General features: G+C 41.4%; 3 protein-coding genes across 7 annotated transcripts; 2 read left to right on the top strand and 1 right to left on the bottom strand.

Moving 5' to 3' along the window:
- The first annotated feature begins 1,711 nt into the window (after window positions 1-1,711).
- Window positions 1,712-8,422, top strand: LOC115751160 (uncharacterized membrane protein At3g27390-like). Of its 3 annotated transcripts, none has more exons than XR_004016581.2 (11): window positions 1,712-2,182; window positions 2,746-2,854; window positions 2,935-3,127; window positions 3,198-3,334; window positions 3,892-4,180; window positions 4,638-4,744; window positions 4,837-4,978; window positions 5,178-5,373; window positions 5,500-5,740; window positions 5,843-6,227; window positions 8,406-8,422. XR_004016581.2 is itself a non-coding variant. In XM_030688913.2 (11 exons), exons 2-11 carry the CDS (start codon window positions 2,089-2,091, stop codon window positions 6,096-6,098), a joined length of 1,764 nt encoding a protein of 587 aa, XP_030544773.2. In that variant the 5' UTR covers window positions 1,712-1,897; window positions 2,018-2,088; the 3' UTR covers window positions 6,099-6,316. The 3 variants fall into 3 exon arrangements, 2 of the variants coding, with proteins under 2 accessions (XP_030544773.2, XP_030544772.2); XM_030688913.2 differs by lacking the exon at window positions 8,406-8,422 and having other exon boundaries at window positions 1,712-1,897; window positions 2,018-2,182; window positions 5,843-6,316; XM_030688912.2 differs by lacking the exon at window positions 8,406-8,422 and having other exon boundaries at window positions 5,843-6,316.
- A 402-nt stretch (window positions 8,423-8,824) lies between these two features.
- Window positions 8,825-12,009, top strand: LOC115751172 (zinc finger CCCH domain-containing protein 67-like). 3 transcript variants are annotated; one of them, XM_030688929.2, is made up of 6 exons: window positions 8,825-9,305; window positions 9,430-9,492; window positions 10,068-10,187; window positions 10,348-10,659; window positions 10,961-11,173; window positions 11,458-12,009. In XM_030688929.2, exons 1-6 carry the CDS (start codon window positions 8,937-8,939, stop codon window positions 11,599-11,601), a joined length of 1,221 nt encoding a protein of 406 aa, XP_030544789.1. In that variant the 5' UTR covers window positions 8,825-8,936; the 3' UTR covers window positions 11,602-12,009. The 3 variants fall into 3 exon arrangements, with proteins under 3 accessions (XP_030544789.1, XP_030544790.1, XP_030544788.1); XM_030688930.2 differs by having other exon boundaries at window positions 8,825-9,320; window positions 10,961-11,155; XM_030688928.2 differs by having other exon boundaries at window positions 8,827-9,320.
- A 1,296-nt stretch (window positions 12,010-13,305) lies between these two features.
- Window positions 13,306-15,711, bottom strand: LOC115751124 (ATP synthase mitochondrial F1 complex assembly factor 2). Its single transcript, XM_030688856.2, has 4 exons — window positions 14,840-15,711; window positions 14,463-14,637; window positions 13,818-14,095; window positions 13,306-13,582 (listed from the first exon to the last, which is right to left on the bottom strand). Exons 1-4 carry the CDS (start codon window positions 15,275-15,277, stop codon window positions 13,475-13,477), a joined length of 999 nt encoding a protein of 332 aa, XP_030544716.1. The 5' UTR covers window positions 15,278-15,711; the 3' UTR covers window positions 13,306-13,474.
- Between the last annotated feature and the right edge of the window lie 93 nt (window positions 15,712-15,804).

The raw sequence follows: 15,804 nt of genomic DNA, 5'->3' as shown, positions 1-15,804 counted from the left end.
CCATCTATCTTAAAAAAAATAGTAAGGTATTAACATGTTCATTGTAATTTGATTACGTGAAAAATTGAGATGAATATCTTATATGGATAATTCATGTGCAATTTTTTTTTTTTGGTTCTGTTATTCAAATTTAATTGATTGGGAGCCACATCAATATACTTTATTTATGTTGAATTAGCAGAAGAATAACATTGAATATTTTCATGCAATTTAAGAATGAGGTTGAATAATTGCTAAGAGTCAATGGGCTATAATGAATAAATGAAAAGTTCGGAGACGACATTCCACGTTAAATGACTATTTATGGATTAATCGTGTCATTTTCTCAAATTCAACCCTACTCGATGCATTATCTCTCTCGCTTTCTTTTTCGAGGCTGAGAAACTTAGAGCGTAAATGATAATCATTCTTTTCTTGGGTTTTATTTATAGCCGAAAATGGATTTTTCTATTACATTCCTTGGACGAGTTTATGACTAGAAATACGCATTTGATAATGACACAAAATTTCTGTTCTCGGAATAGAAATTTTGTGTAATAACATCATAATATTTCGATGGTCGGGTGATCGATGGAGGGCGGTCGAAGACGGGTGACCGACGAACGACGACCGGCGGCCTGCGGACGTGGACTAGTACTAGGGATGAGAGGTGACTGATGAATGGCGACGGGCAACCAACGACGGGGATAGGGATCGGCTCTAGGGACATGAGAGAAAAGGAGACCTCATGCAAGGTAGATGGAGTGAGCAATAAGAAGAATTTTTATTTATATGTCTGTTTTAGAAACAGAAAAATAGAAAATTTCTACTTTTTATTTTCCTTACCAAAAAAAAAAATTTCTACTTTTTATTTTTGTTTCAAACCTATTTTTGAGTCAAAAGTTTGTCTCAAAAATAGAAAAGTGAAGTTGCGTTATAAAATAGATTTCTATTTTAAATATGTTCTTCGAAACAGAAAAATAAAAAATAGGAAAATAGAACTGTTGTCATGCATGTCCTTGGAAAATATGGAAAAATGGGAGAAAGGAAATTCACATAAAAAAGAAGAAGAGGAAATTCGAAATTTCCTGGGAAAGTGAGAGAAGGGAAATTTGCAAAATTTAGTCGTTTTGTAACCATAATTGTCATCACCTCCTATCCATCCCCAAACAAAACAAGAATCCAACCATCTGACTCTACAGACGACAAATGACAATAGAAGACCCAAAACAAAGCATGGTGTGAAAGGACTGAAATGCCCATTCCCATTTGCCGGCCGACAACAATCGCCATTACTGGTTGTCAATGGCGACACAAAATCGATGTTCTTGCATTAGAAGACACCAAATAAAACTTGACATCATTACGTAAAAAAATAAAAGGGAAACTTGGAAGTGATTTTAACAGGTGCTGCTATAGAGTAATTATTATCTGAAATTTCATATGAATTTTTTCTGGTGTATTGCCGAAAAAGAAGAAACAAAGAATAAAAACCACACGAGAGGAAATTAGAAGTTGTCGACGTCGGTTAATGAGGCCTCTCTTATCCTCAAAGTGGGCTCTTCCCTCGCTTCTATGCAATGTTCTAACGTTTTTTTGTTTTTTTTTTTTCCACTTTAGTCATGAATGTTCTAAAGTTTAGCGACAGCGAAGTGGGACTTGACCAGGGCGCGTCGCTTCGAGTCGAGTTAGCGTCTTTGTTACACAATTAAATGGTTTCCGTGTCCTTCAAACTGTTACTAGCGGGTCTTATTCTCTTCTTCTGTTCTATCCTCCGACCGCAACTCCAAGTTTCACATCCTCTGTTTTTCCGGGGCTTCGATTTCCCGGTACCAAGAGCAACAAAGGGTCAAACTTTGCTCGATTCTTTGCTTTATTCGGACGCCAGAAGTCAGAGGATGACTGAATCGAAGGGGTAGTGCGGGTTTCGCTCATCTCTCCTTTGTGGGTCTCTTTTGCTGTTTTCTTTTGCTCTCTTCTGCGACGTGAATGGATTGTTTTACATGGCTGAAAATTTGTAATCTTTTTGGGCCCGCAGGAGGAAGTGGGACTAGGTGTGAGGTGGGTGTACGGTGATCGAGGGAGATCTTGGGGGATTGAGGAGATATCATGGAGCCTCCAAGAGGGGCTCTGGCTAAGATATGGAACTTCATCTGCTTCTTGCCTTACTTCATTGGGCTCCTGCTCTTGGGCAATATCAAAGGTCAGAAATCTATGCCTCCTTTGCTTGTTGTGTGCTTTCGTTTTTCTACTGTGCTATTGAAGAATCTGAGTGCAACGGGTTTGTTTCCGATCCGTATGTCGGAAACGGTTGTTCGGAGAAAGAACAATTGATGCGCTGATGTTTCGACTTCAGCTCTGATTATTATAGATTGTTGGCGACAATTTTGTCTCGATTTAGTTCCGCTTGCTAAATTGGATAGGTACGTAACTCTGCTTTGGCTAGACGTTGTCGGGTGGCGTTTTCTTGTGAATCGAGAGGACATCTCAGTGACTTGCTGAAAACAAGATGGGAGGCAGAAGCCCCTTGCGATGTGTTTCCCCAACTAAACCACTTGAATATTCATCAAGCATCAACTCATTGTTTTGTTTGTCCTGGTTTCCCTGGGCTGATTAAATTGTTGAGAAGCCTATTATTTAGACGATAGCAACCATAGTGTCTAGGTTATGACCATTTTGGACCCCAACCTGGGTTTCTAAGTTCTCTTGTCGATGTATAAAATTGTGATTTTGAGTGCTGGAAGTTGAATGTATCTTGTATTTCAGGTGTTATAATTTGTCCCTTGGCGTGCCTTATTATAACAATTGGCAACTCTGCTATTGTATTGGGTCTTTGGCCCCTCCACTGTTTCTGGACCTGTTATTGTATCCTGAGGTGATTCCTTGAACCTATCACTGAAAGTTGCCTCATTCATAATTGGAGGTCCTCCATTTTAAATGTTTTCTGTTTCGCAGATCAAAGCAATTAGGACCTGTATTGAAGCTTGTCCTTATCCTGTGCATGCCTATTCCCATGATCTTGTGGCCAGTGGTTGGCATTGCTGGCAGCGTCGTTGGTGGGATAGCATATGGGTTTCTTTCACCAATATTTGCCACTTTTGATGCTGTTGGAGAGGGGAAGACCGACGAGTTTTTCCACTGTTTCTATGTATGAAGTCTTTGTTTTGTTGTTCCCGTGCCTCGGCCTAGAATATTGACGATTTTACAATGTTCCCCAGGATGGAACTTGGAGCACAGTCAAAGGGAGCTTTACTGTCGTTCGGGATTTTATGGATGTTTGCTTCCACTCTTACTTATCTTACATGGATGACATTCAGCATCAAGAGCCTGCAGTGGGTAAATATCATGAGATTAGGTCTGGTTTTTGTGCCTGCTCCAGTACTTCAATTTCGACCTAAGTCAAATTCCTTGAGCAAGAAAGGGCAAAGAAAAAGGAAAAGTATCCTGATGGGCTTGTCCAGAGCCAATGTTTCAATCTCTGTTACAACTGTTGTAGGTAGACACATTGAGCTTGTTTGCACAGAATATGTTAGCTTTATTAAGACATCAACGAACATATTGAGTAGTTACGCTTCGGTCTTACAAGCTTGACGAGTGGAAATAAACAATGTGCAGCTCAAAGGTTCTAAATTTGGGTCAAGAATGCAAATTTATTCAGATATGATTTCTGAGTGGACTTATATCACCTAGGGATGAACACACGCAGTGATTTTCAGCAGTTTTGAGCTTGTGTATTTCTTGAACTATGAATGCACTATCGAGAGATTATTGTGTAGAAAAAAGCATGCGGTAACCATCCACCTAAAAAGCATGGATGCAACTTGTTCTCTAAGTTGGTGTTTTCCATCTGAATAATTAAAAAGAAGTCGGTTTCTACTTCTTTTTATTTATTAATGCGAAACTTCTTTGCAGGCTGCTGTATCTTCCAGGTGCTGTCATAATTGGAGTGCTTGGATTTATGGTTGACATGCTCATTATCTCACTCATTGCCCTATACAAAAGCCCTTACATGTTCTTCAAGGGATGGCACCGTTTGTTTCATGATCTCATTGGTCGTGAAGGCCCATTCCTGGAGACGATTTGCGTTCCATTCGCTGGTCTTGCCATCATACTTTGGCCTTTGGCGGTGGTCGGAGCCGTGTTGGCCTCCATGCTATCCAGCATCTTCATTGGTGCCTTTGCAGGAGTTATTGTTTATCAGGTTAAATTCCTTTCTCTACGGTTAAAAAAAAATCCTACCCTACTCATTTCAAGTACTAAAGCTCTAGGCACATGTACCTTATTGTTTTTCCTATAAATATGGAGTATGTCCTGTTTATGCGCCTCATCAGTTGGCAGAACCAGGATTACGAGGGTGTTTTGTTCAGTTGGCAGTGAAAATAACATTGATTAGGACTAAAATGGAGTCTTAAGAGCAGTCAAGGTAGATTTTCTGAACACATATAGCCTGAGGAAAGTTGGATATGTCACGGCATTGATATTACAGCTCAGTGGTTCAACTTAAATGCAGCATGTGTTTCCTTAAATTCTTGATAGTATGCCAGTCAATAGGACAACCTGACTAGCAAGGAACACATTAAGATAAGCAAATCTGGAGATTGGTAACAACTGTTTTGTGCGAATTGTGTGGTCAAACTCATCTGGTGATGGAATTACAGGAGTCCTCCTTCTGGCTGGGGCTTTGTTATGTCGTGGCATCCTTGGCGATCTATGACGAATACAGCAACGACATTCTTGACATGCGAGAGGGATCCTGCTTTCCTAGGTACTTACTATTTTTTTCTTGTTCTGATTTGAGATACAATTGAATGGAAATTGTGGATTTCGTACATGCTCACAGAATTCTCGGTCCATCAGGCCTAACTATAGGAGGAAAGAGGCTGGGCCGCCAAAGACTTCCTCTACTGCCACTTCTTTATCCCAGCCTGCTTCTTTTAAAAGACCTCCAGCTCACGCAGTTTCACTGAAAGACACCATTATTGAGTTGAAACCACTTGAGGTAGCTTGTCATTTCCCTCTTTGCTTCAAGAACATCATCTATGGGGAATGAATGTCTGCAGCTTCCATGTGTGCGTCAAGAAATGGGCGTCCAACTTTGCCCCCTCCATAGCTCCACGTTGAGAAAAGTCTGTACTCTGTTTTCTCCTGCTTTCTTATAATTGTTTTCACTAAGCGAATATAAAATTGTGCTCGTGTAGTTTCTTGATGGCTTGTTTGACGAGTGTCAGCACTATGGAGAAAGCATGGTATCTGAGGGGTTGATAACCCCTCGAGACTTTGAAGATGCCAAAGCGAGCAGAGGTAGTGGAGTGATAAGCATAGGCTTGCCAACTTATTGCCTGCTACAAGTGCTCTTGTGTTCAGTAAAAGCCAATTCTATGGGTATCTTATTGCGTAAGTTCTTTCCTAAACGCAAAGTTTTTTACGATTTTCACCAATTTTCTTTGTACATTTTTTTCCTTTGCATGCCATAATCTGAGGTATTTGAACATTTGCTGGAATAATGTTGTGAAAATGCAGGTGATAATACTGAAGTAACAAGCACCAATAGACCTAAAGATGCAATTTTTGATTGGTTCTTCAATCCCCTTTTGATTATCAAGGACCAGATTAGAGCAGAGCACCTAAATGTGGCTGAGGAGGACTATCTATGTAAACTTGTTTTACTAAGTGCTGACCCTGAAAGGTTCAAGACTTCATATGTAGGCCCACCTCCTGAGCCCGAGCGTAAAAGAGCCGAACTCGAAGCTTTAGCTCGAAGGTAAGCCTAATAGGAACGCTTGTCTGCTATTTTAATTTGGATTTCAATACTCTTGCACTTAAGTCTGTTCACGTGTTTCTTAACTTTGATGCTATAATGAAGGCTCCGAGGGATCACCAAGTCCATATCGAGGTATCCAACATTCAGGCGTCGATTCGACACTCTCGTGAAGAGATTGTCGGAGGATCTTGCCAAGAGGAATATCGGAAGCAAATCCAGCGGCGGGAGTCAAAGCATTTCAAGATCAAAGAGCGCCTTTGTACGAATATTCAGCCAAAAATCTTTCAAGGGCGAAAAGGCTAATGACGGGTCTGTTCAAGAGTCGCAACCCGCTCCCAGGGACGTCGGTATTGCATGACGAGAGCGCAATTGGTCGTTGTCTATGTTTTCACGAGTGCAATATTTTCCTTACCTTTCCCAGCCCATTTCAGTTACGATCAAGTGTAGTTTCTAGTTTTCCGCAGTGCGAGCCTATTCTTTGTTTCTCAAAGAGATCAGAAACAGACAGATCAGAGCTATTGTTTGTAACCTTAATGAAATTATGCAGCATGGTGTCAATAAAGGGGAAAAGTTAAAGATATACATGATCATAATTCATAACTGTGCCTGGAGTTCTTACTGCATTAAACGATTAAACTAGGCCAATATTGACATGGTTATCTGCACAGCTGATCATGAGTCTGATCACCCGATTGACCGGCCAGCCAAGCCGCCGGCCGGAGTCCTTATTAATCCTGAAGTGCAAATGAGCAGACCTAAATAAGTTTCCTCGGTTGTGCCTATCTTGTTAGGCCCATCTAGAGTCTCTAGACCAGTTTATTTTTCCAAAGTATGACAACTTCTTCAATTATTTGCACAAATGAGAAGAGTTTTAGGTTGGATGCTCAATTCATTATCATAAGATATATTTGCTCACTTCTCTGGCTCTTACCTATGGCCTGGCCGAGGGGGTTATGCGTTTACTTTTTAATTCGTTTTTTCGATTGGTAGCTATATAATTTCAACGTATATGTCGCGCATTCACCGTTGTATAATAAAATTTGTCATTTCCTTTTTAGTACATGCGATATAGGGTCACTTCTAAATATTGAAAAAAATCCGAGCGTCGATGCTAGATTTAAAAAATATGACAACTTCTTCAATTATTTGCACAAATGACAAGAGTTTTTAGGCTAGATGCTCAATTCATTATCATAAGATACATTTGCTCACTTCTTTGGCTCTCACCTACGGCCCGGCCGAGGGTGTTATGCGTTTACTTTCTAATCCGTTCTTTCGATTGGTAGATATATAATTTTAACGTGAATGTCGCACATTCACCACTGTATAGTAAGATTTGTCATTTCCTTTTTAGTGCATGCGATATAGGATCAATTCTAAATATATAAAAAAATATGAGCGTCAATGCTGGATTTAAAAAATCTGACAACTTCTTCAATTTTTTGCACAAATGAGAAGAGTTTTATGCTGGATGATCAATTCATTATCATAAGATACATTTGCTCACTTCTCTGGCTCTCACCTGTGGCCTGGCCAAGGGGGTTATGTGCTTACTTTCTAATCCGTTCTTTCGATTGGTAGCTATATAATTTCAACGTGAATGTTGCACATTGACCGATGTATAGTAAGATTTCTCATTTCCTTTTTAGTACATGCAATGTAGGGTCAATTCTAAATATAAAAAAAAAATCTGAGCCTCAATGCTAGATTTAAAAAATCTAACAACTTCTTCAATTATTTGCACAAATGAGAAGAGTTTTAGGCTGGATGCTCAATTCATTACCATAAGATACGCTAGCTCACTTCTTTGGCTCTCACCTGTGGCCCGGCCAAGGGGGTTATGCGTTTACTTTCTAATCCGTTCTTTCAATTGGTAGCTATATAATTTCAATGTGAATGTTGCACATTCACCGTTGTATAGTAAGATTTGTCATTTCCTTTTTAGTACATGCAATATAGGGTTAATTCTAAATATCGAAAAAAATCTGAGCCTCAATGCTTGGATTTAAAAAATCTAACAACTTATTCAATTATTTGCACAAATGAGAAGAGTTTTAGGCTGGATGCTCAATTTTTTTTATCATAAGATACATTTGCTCACTTCTTTGGCTCTCACCTTTGGCATGGCCGAGGGTGTTATGCGCTTACTTTCTAATCCGTTCTTTCGATTGGTAGCTATATAATTTCAGCGTGGCGACATTCACCGCTATATAGTAAGATTTTTCATTTCCTTTTTAGTACATGCGATATAGGGTCAATTCTAAATATCGAAAAAAATCTGAGCCTCAAAGGTGGATTTAAAAAATCCGACAACTTCTTCAATTATTTGCACAAATGAGAAGAGTTTTAGGCTGGATGCTCAATTTTTTTTATCATAAGATACATTTGCTCACTTCTTTGGCTCTCACCTTTGGCATGGCCGAGGGTGTTATGCGTTTACTTTCTAATCCGTTCTTTCGATTGGTAGCTATATAATTTCAACGTGAATGTCGCACATTCACCGCTGTATAGTAAGATTTCTCATTTCCTTTTTAGTACATGCGATATAGGGTCAATTCTAAATATCGAAAAAAATCGAGCCTCAATGCTTGGATTTCAAGGAGGTCATTCAAGCCGCAGAAATAAGAGATCCGGTTGCGATAACTTTCCTTTTACTCGAGGTTTGGAAGACTAATACTTAAATCAATCCAATAGCAAAGGTGTTTTGTTTGATACTTATCTATCCAAAGCTTGAATTCAAATCGCCATTCCTGTATATTATTCTGGAGCCACCTTGAAAACATCAGCTCATGTACTCCGACGCTCGCCGGAAATTCGCGAAATTAAGGTAAAGCTTGCAAGTTATACCGTGTCATGTCGTGTAACATAGGCGAAAAAGTGTCTAAGGCTCTAAGCCAAGTTGATTTCAATTCACATGTTTGTTAATTCGATCTCCCGGAAGTTGCAGCCCCTTTTCTTTTTCCGTGAAGGGGTCTCGCCTCGCGTCTTTTCTCGATTCTTGGAAACTGTGTACCGTCTATTCTGCGTCGTTAAGCAAAAAGAATCGCAGAAAAAAAGAAGGACCTTTTTTCGCATTGATGACTGAACGTATTCGATGATTGGTTGACCAGACGAGACCGTATCAAAATGCGAAGGGGCACATTCGCTCACTCACTCACTCACTCTGCGCTGCATTCTTCTGGACAGAGAACGGAAAATGGCGAGTTTGGAGGGCGAAACCGAAATCTTTCCCTCCTCTCTTGAACTCCTCCAACGGCACCAGCCGGCGCGGCCCGACCCAAATGAGCCGCCGCCCTTTTCTTCATCTTCTCCCCCGGCTGTCGTCGGTACGGTCGCGGAACTTGCGCTCGCGGAGGGGATTCGGAACGTAGCCTTGGAGGGGGCCGGGGACGAAGCGAGCGAGGAGAAAGATGGGAATTTGGACGATCGGGGAGAGAAATCGCACTACCCTTTTGGGATTTACGCGGGGGATTGCCATTTTTATCTCCGGAACGGGTGGTGCAAGTTCGGCATGAATTGCAGGTTCAGTCACCCTGTGAAGAGGACGGGCATGGGCGAGTCCCAGGTCTTTCAGCGTTCGGTATGTGATCTTAGCCTTTTCGTTGGTTTCGTTCGGGTGTTGTGCTTTCTTGGGGATTTACAGTGGGTTGATGTATGAACCGGTTGACTTGTGGGCGTGATTCTTGAAGGGTTTCGTGGAGCAGCAAGAAAAAGGAGAGATCTTGCAGCCTACTAAGCAGATTGAGTGCAAGGTTAGGATTTGTGCCGCTCGTTTTAACGGTTTTGTGCTGCTCTTTCTTTAGTTCAGTCCAGCAGAGGAATGATAATTGATGATATAGTAGGTAAGGATTTCAAGGAAATGTTGCTAGGAAATGTACCGGTTTTACTTGCAAACCTCTCAGCATTGCACAGGCGTTAACGTCATCTGAATGGTTGCTCAATGAGTACTCCTTTTTGGTCTGGACTTTCTTGATATCCACTAGTCAATGTTTGCATGTTCCCTAGATATGTAGTTATGTGGTTTATGTCCTAATGATGTTGTGACATTCAGCCACGACTGGAGATGTCCTTCTCATACGAATGGCTTTATTCATAAGATCCTTTTCAGTTTATATGTCTAGGCATATGATGGCTAGATTAGAAATGTGCTTCATCTATCTGATATCGACAGCAATAGCTTGCTTTTTGGCTTTGTTCAATTTAGCAGCCTCCCACATTTATCTCAAAATGACATCTGATCGCCTCGTTTTTTTCTTTCTTTTGTGCACACACGTGCATGCATGCTTGTTGTCCTGAAAATTGAGTTCTTTCGCGCTTAATTTTGTAGTATTACTCGACTGCTGGAGGGTGCAAGTATGGAGAAGCTTGCAGATTTAGCCATTCCAAAGAAAGAATTGAAATCTCAGGCGAACCACAACTTAATTTCCTTGGCCTGCCAATTAGATTGGTAAAGAGTATATTCTTTCATGCTACAAATTCGCAAGTTCAATTTTAGTTAATTCTAGGCCTTTTTCTACCTTCATCGATCAATTGATCTATAAGCTCCATTTTAAGCACAGATAAGAAGCAATGTGTGTGGCTTATATTATTTTCATATTTCACTTTAGGGAAAAGCAGAGTGCCCCTTCTACATGCGGAATGGCACGTGTCGGTATGGACTTGATTGCAGGTTTCACCATCCTGATCCAACAACGGTTGGGGACTTCAGTCCTGATGAGACCTCGGCCAATCTTGCACCAGTTGGAAGGGAACAGAAGTATCCTAAGGAGAGTCCTATGGGAAACCCTGATCATCTAAGATATAATGGAATTTTACAGGAATATTTAGCATCCCGGTCTTTGAACGCAGCTTCTGGGACCCAGCCTTGCTGGGAGAATGGACTGTCCCCTGTCCCTGGAACTTCTCTAAGTTCTCAAAAGGTGCATTTATCTGTACATGGAAGAGTTCACAAATCTAAGTGATTAGTTTGTGCTTTTATGTTTTTTTAATACTTGTTCGCCAAGTGTTGATTTTTTGCCCTTCGTTGTTTCATTTCTGCATTCTCTTTCTTGTCAGTCCAGTAATTGCTACTTTATAAATACTCCTAATCTCCATATTTCTGAGTATATAATATTGCTATTACTACCTCAAGAATGTTTTGAAGTGCTGTTACTTTAGAAAGCAGGATTGAATTATCTGCAAAATGAGTAATTCATTTTGCGCCAATCTGTTGTTTTTTAGGCTTTGGCTTATCCACAAGAAAGGGCAGGGCACAGAAATGGGCTGCAACCTCCGGAAGAATACCCTCAACGACCCTTTCAACCCGAGTGTGCTTATTTCATGAAGACAGGTCATTGCAAATATGGACATGCTTGTAAATTTCACCATCCAAAGCACCGAGTTTCGACAGTACCCTCCTATTTTCAAATTGATAAGGCACTCCCCGTGAGATCTGTAAGTTTCTACATTGCCCATAAGAACTGTGCAACTCTCAAATTAAAGTTAAAAGGTCTTCAGTTTTCATGCATTGATTTTATCTATTTAGGCTAAAATCTCTTATGATTCTTCCTCTCCAGTGGACCACAATCTTACATCTTTTAATCAAATTACTTTCCTGGAACATTGACTTTTTTTCTTGTTCTTTATTCTGTTCTAATTATTGCCCTCGAACTTAAGTTTCACTCTTGTGTCACACTGTGAAAACTTGATTGATTAGATCTATGTGGTCATATTTACAGGATAGGAGAACTTGCAGGAATTATACCCAGTTTGGGTTTTGTAAATATGGAAGCGCGTGCTTTTTCGATCATCCGGTTCCGGAAGATTCTGGCTCCTCTTCTTTTGGAATAGCTCCTCTTGGAGATCCGCCTGCATGGTCCTAACTGGCCTGGATATGGCAGTGACGTTGGTGCTTTATCTGTGCATTTTCCCGGGCATCTGCAGTTTACTCTAGACCCTTGCCCCTTTTCTTTCATGTACTTGTTTTAGACTTTGTTTGGGACCAAGTTCTGGCGAGCAGTGTTTACATGGTAACCGGCTTTTCCCCGGTGATTCGGAAGCGGAAGCAGGAGTTGGACAGATCATTCTTTTAGATTCAAACGTTCCCTATAAAAACTAAACCAGTTTTGGTGTTGTATGAGCATATGAATGGTTCCATCACTATTCTTGTTTTTTCCTGTTAGGAATATAAGTCGTGACTTCTTGAATCTCGGATCATGGTACTGCATTACTGTCATAGCCACCAAATATGATGTGAAGAATGAGACTGTCTCATTTACGTAGTACTTTTATCTCCTCGTTACCTTTTCATGAAAGTTGTTAGGTTCATTCTGGAATGCTTGGTTAGGAGGGAAGTTGCTCAACCATCTCTAGTATATGATGGAATGGAGGAATGCAATCAAGAGCACTCACAGTTTATTACAGCAGATTCTTATAAAAAGCGCATGAAAGGGCATTGTCTATCCAAAACTTATTAAGCAAGCCTGTTTCACATCCTTGTAATGACGCTGTTTCTGAACTCCAGACAGGATTAAAATAATATGAAAGAGCGTCATCCGAATTATGTCTGGTCACACAGATTTACGATGATGCTGCAGATGGATATAAAAGAGACAATGTTTGAATATAATATGCTCTACACCTCTTATGTGCTATATAAACTCTTGGAATGATGGCAACTTCACCCTCCAAATTGCTATCTTACATCATCAGGCAATACATTGCAATCTCTGAAATCATGCATATCACAAGATCATGTTTCGGGGTTCTTTTGATTTCTGTCTATTTCAGCACGAATTTTGTCCAGTCAAGTCCTCGGCTCCAATTTTTGGCCGACCGGCAGGACTATGAGACATTTCAGTATGTTACTGTAACAGGTAATGCACCAGCTTCTTGTCCATTACAATCTGTGCTTTTCTTTTTGCTTCTATGTGGAATTTCCACAGACTGAACCAACTCTATAGAATTGGTGAGTTAAGATGAGACAGTGTGTGAAGCACGGACTGATCTCTGATCCTCAAAATTTCTGCCTTTTTAACAGGATGCAACAATAACTGTGATACAGCATGCTGTGACTGTGACATCACGAAGCAGCCACCTGTATGCGTCGAGTGCTGTAAAGAGAGGCCTTGAATTACAACTCTCTCCTCCCTTTCATTCTCTTTTGAGCCTCAACTTTGAGATAGTCTGCACTTCTGGTCAGCCAGCCAAGTAATGAAGTAGAAGTTCTTATAGAGCTGCATCTTCTTCCCCCGCCAAAGGCAGGGAATCCTTGCATACAGAATTCCTAGCTTACAGACTCATCAAACGTGTACCAGGAGAGACATTCAAGAAAAACGTTACACGATTCTAATGTAAATCCCAGAACATCAGGCGAGTGAAGTTTTCAATCAAACTGTTGACCAGGCAGAATGCCATTTCTTTTTCTTCAAATTCTTCCTCATTTTGGATTTTGAGGACTCGAGTCCCATCAGCAGAGAGAATAGTTGAAGTGAATGGTTTGGCCTTTTGAGCCACAATCGTTGGATTCAAAAAGAAGTCTCATGCACAAGCGCTTTACATCGCTAGGAGCGCAGGGAGATCTGATGATATTAGTTCGAGATCTCATTATGTAAACCAAGCAGAAAATTTTATTTCTACAAATTGTTTGGCTGCCCATAGACGTATAAAAGGAACAAGTGCTATTAAAAACTACAGCCATGAATGCTGCGCTTCACACCACAGAGTTATAAGGAAATCTGAGAGGGAGCACTAAAACTAAATCCTTCTTGAGAGTGCAAGAAAAACAGCTGCAGATGATATCTGCACCTTGAGATCGGCAATATCGACATCATGACCGCCTTCCACTAGACCCCACCTGTCCACCTACAAGGACATATAAGATGACTTATTCTCCAAATCTACAGATTACCACGAAATTAAGCCCCATTGTTAGCAACGTGGTTTGCCGCGCAAGCTTCAATCCGAGGCATAAGTCGGTCATCACATGTAACGCCTCCATGTGAGTAGTATATGAATGTGGGCAAGGAAGGGTGGTGCTAGGGTAGTGAGACAGATAGAGTTACACGGCAATGACCTAAAAAAAATTTAATAAAAATACCTGGAAGTCTTCTTCAAGTCTGATTAACTCAATAGCTTCCTCAATCTGCAACCTTCCACGAAAAATTCCAAGAGCAATAACCAAAGAGTGTGCTGCTGCAGCCATCGCATCAATCGCCGCCAGTTCACAATCATCAGTGTTCTTCAAAAGGTTCTCTATGGCCTTCACCAATCCCTCATCCTGCTTGCCACCGAAAAAGCTCGAGTACAGAACAGGCTTAAATCCAAATTCTGACTTCAACCAATCCAGCAAAGGATCAATCTTCTCCACCTGCCTATCTACGAAATTTATGCAACAGACTAGTCAGTCACCATATCTATGGAAAGCCAAAGCTAAATGGGTGGTGCTAATTTAACATGAAAAATACATTAAGTATACAAAAACTGCAATATATTGTTGCTCAAGAGTTCAAAGAAATTCATTCTGCATATTATCCCCGAAACATTGGTCGAGGCCTAATGATTCATTTTGGTCGAAATACATCAGCAGAGATTTCACCAAGCTCCAACACGATATTAGTTTTGGTTAAAAAAGGAACATAAACTAACGAAGTTTCATATGTAATTTGCCAACTCAAAATTGAAGATCTGAAAATATTATCAAAGACAAATCAGAACTCACAAGTCACATTCACTAATAACGTACCGTGAACATCACTCGTCAAGACATTGTCCTCCGGCGCCCGGCAGAAGACCAGGTCTTGACTGAATTTCTTCATCAGGTGTTGAACGATCTTCGGCCGAGTAAGCGGAACTCTCTCCAGCGCCGTGCAAGCGAGTTTCATCAGAGGCATCGTGAAAGGCCTTATCCCATCTGTTTGCTACAATGATCAACACTTCATTTCACAGCTCCAACCATATGATCTTTAAACACAACTCAGAACTAGAACTTCTATACAAGGAATCCACACCAGATCAACTTTGCACAAACGTAACCAGCTAAACATCCCCAAGTCATTCAAATTCCAGAAACGCCATAGAAAGGAACGAAATTGAGCCGAGACGAATGACAGTTTTAAGCACCTGATATTCCCACTCAGCAGCAATGGCCTTGGCGAGAGCGAGAGTTGGGAGCTTGAGAGGCCTCTTGGCAGGCGTCTTCAGGGTCCTGTAATCGAGCATCACGGTCCAGCCGTTCCCATCGTCGGCCTCCCTCGCCGTCACCTGCTTGTAGAATCGCTTCCCCACGATGGACCCCGTCATGAACGCCATGGGCATCGTCACCGAAGAAGGGTCGGAGGCGGACGCCGGCTTCGGGCTCGGAGCCTTGACGTATATTCTGTCGTCGGCCTTGTCGCCGTCGGCGGAGAACGTGAAGGAGGAAGACGGGCCGTCGGGTTGGGTTTGGGCGGTGACGACGGAGCTGAGCCGCCGGGGATGGGAGGTCAGAGACGCCAAGATGGAAGGATTTAGAACCGATTTCAGGGTTTTGCGCAACAGTAGCGACGAATTAGCAGCCATTGATTACTGGGATGCACCAAGAACAACCGCAAAACCGCTATGCGAAACGGTAGAAGGTTGGTTTTTCGACCTCCACAGTCGCAAACTTCCAGCATTGAGCAGAGACAGAGAGGGAGATGAGAGAGAGGAGGACTGGGAGGCGTGAAGTCTGGGCCTGGATCTGCAAAGAACCTTTCAAGTCTGGTTTGACTGAAGCCCATTTTGGCCAGGGGAAAGAGAATGAAACGAACAGCTTGCCAAAACAAGAACTGTCTGCGACGTCTCTAGCGGACATGATCATCTCTCTCCTTGATTGATTTCTGCAGAAGTCTTTCTAATGTACTGGGTCAGCCCTTGAGCACAGAGGAACTAATTCACAGACCAATGTGACAGACTATAATTGAATATAGAAGGGAGCGGATCGTGCTCGATACCCATGAAGCTCGACCGTGCTACTACTTCGATTTAGTCTATCGAACTTTCTGCTTTCATTTGTTTTGCTCCTCTTTATGTACCAAATCTTAGTAATTGCTGCTGTCCACTTCCCT

Source organism: Rhodamnia argentea, chromosome 11, assembly GCF_020921035.1.
Source record: "Rhodamnia argentea isolate NSW1041297 chromosome 11, ASM2092103v1, whole genome shotgun sequence".
Lineage (NCBI taxonomy): Eukaryota > Viridiplantae > Streptophyta > Magnoliopsida > Myrtales > Myrtaceae > Rhodamnia > Rhodamnia argentea.
Note: the sequence above shows the minus strand (reverse complement) of the source record. Positions and strands in the feature narration are given on the sequence as shown.

What these genes read in the sequence shown, in the direction of transcription:
- LOC115751172 (XM_030688928.2), top strand. Translation starts at nt 8,937, where the DNA reads ATGGCGAGTTTGGAGGGCGAAACCGAAATCTTTCCCTCCTCTCTTGAA. An exon ending in TTGGCCTGCCAATTAGATTG is followed by an intron (nt 10,188 to 10,347) that starts GTAAAGAGTATA and finishes ATTTCACTTTAG; the next exon opens with GGAAAAGCAGAGTGCCCCTT. An exon ending in CTTCTCTAAGTTCTCAAAAG is followed by an intron (nt 10,660 to 10,960) that starts GTGCATTTATCT and finishes GTTGTTTTTTAG; the next exon opens with GCTTTGGCTTATCCACAAGA.
- LOC115751124 (XM_030688856.2), bottom strand. Translation starts at nt 15,277, where the DNA reads ATGGCTGCTAATTCGTCGCTACTGTTGCGCAAAACCCTGAAATCGGTT. An exon ending in CTGCTGAGTGGGAATATCAG is followed by an intron (nt 14,638 to 14,839) that starts GTGCTTAAAACT and finishes TGATCATTGTAG; the next exon opens with CAAACAGATGGGATAAGGCC. An exon ending in GACTTGAAGAAGACTTCCAG is followed by an intron (nt 13,583 to 13,817) that starts GTATTTTTATTA and finishes ATGTCCTTGTAG; the next exon opens with GTGGACAGGTGGGGTCTAGT.
- LOC115751160 (XM_030688913.2), top strand. Translation starts at nt 2,089, where the DNA reads ATGGAGCCTCCAAGAGGGGCTCTGGCTAAGATATGGAACTTCATCTGC. An exon ending in AGTTTTTCCACTGTTTCTAT is followed by an intron (nt 3,128 to 3,197) that starts GTATGAAGTCTT and finishes AATGTTCCCCAG; the next exon opens with GATGGAACTTGGAGCACAGT. An exon ending in CAGGAGTTATTGTTTATCAG is followed by an intron (nt 4,181 to 4,637) that starts GTTAAATTCCTT and finishes ATGGAATTACAG; the next exon opens with GAGTCCTCCTTCTGGCTGGG.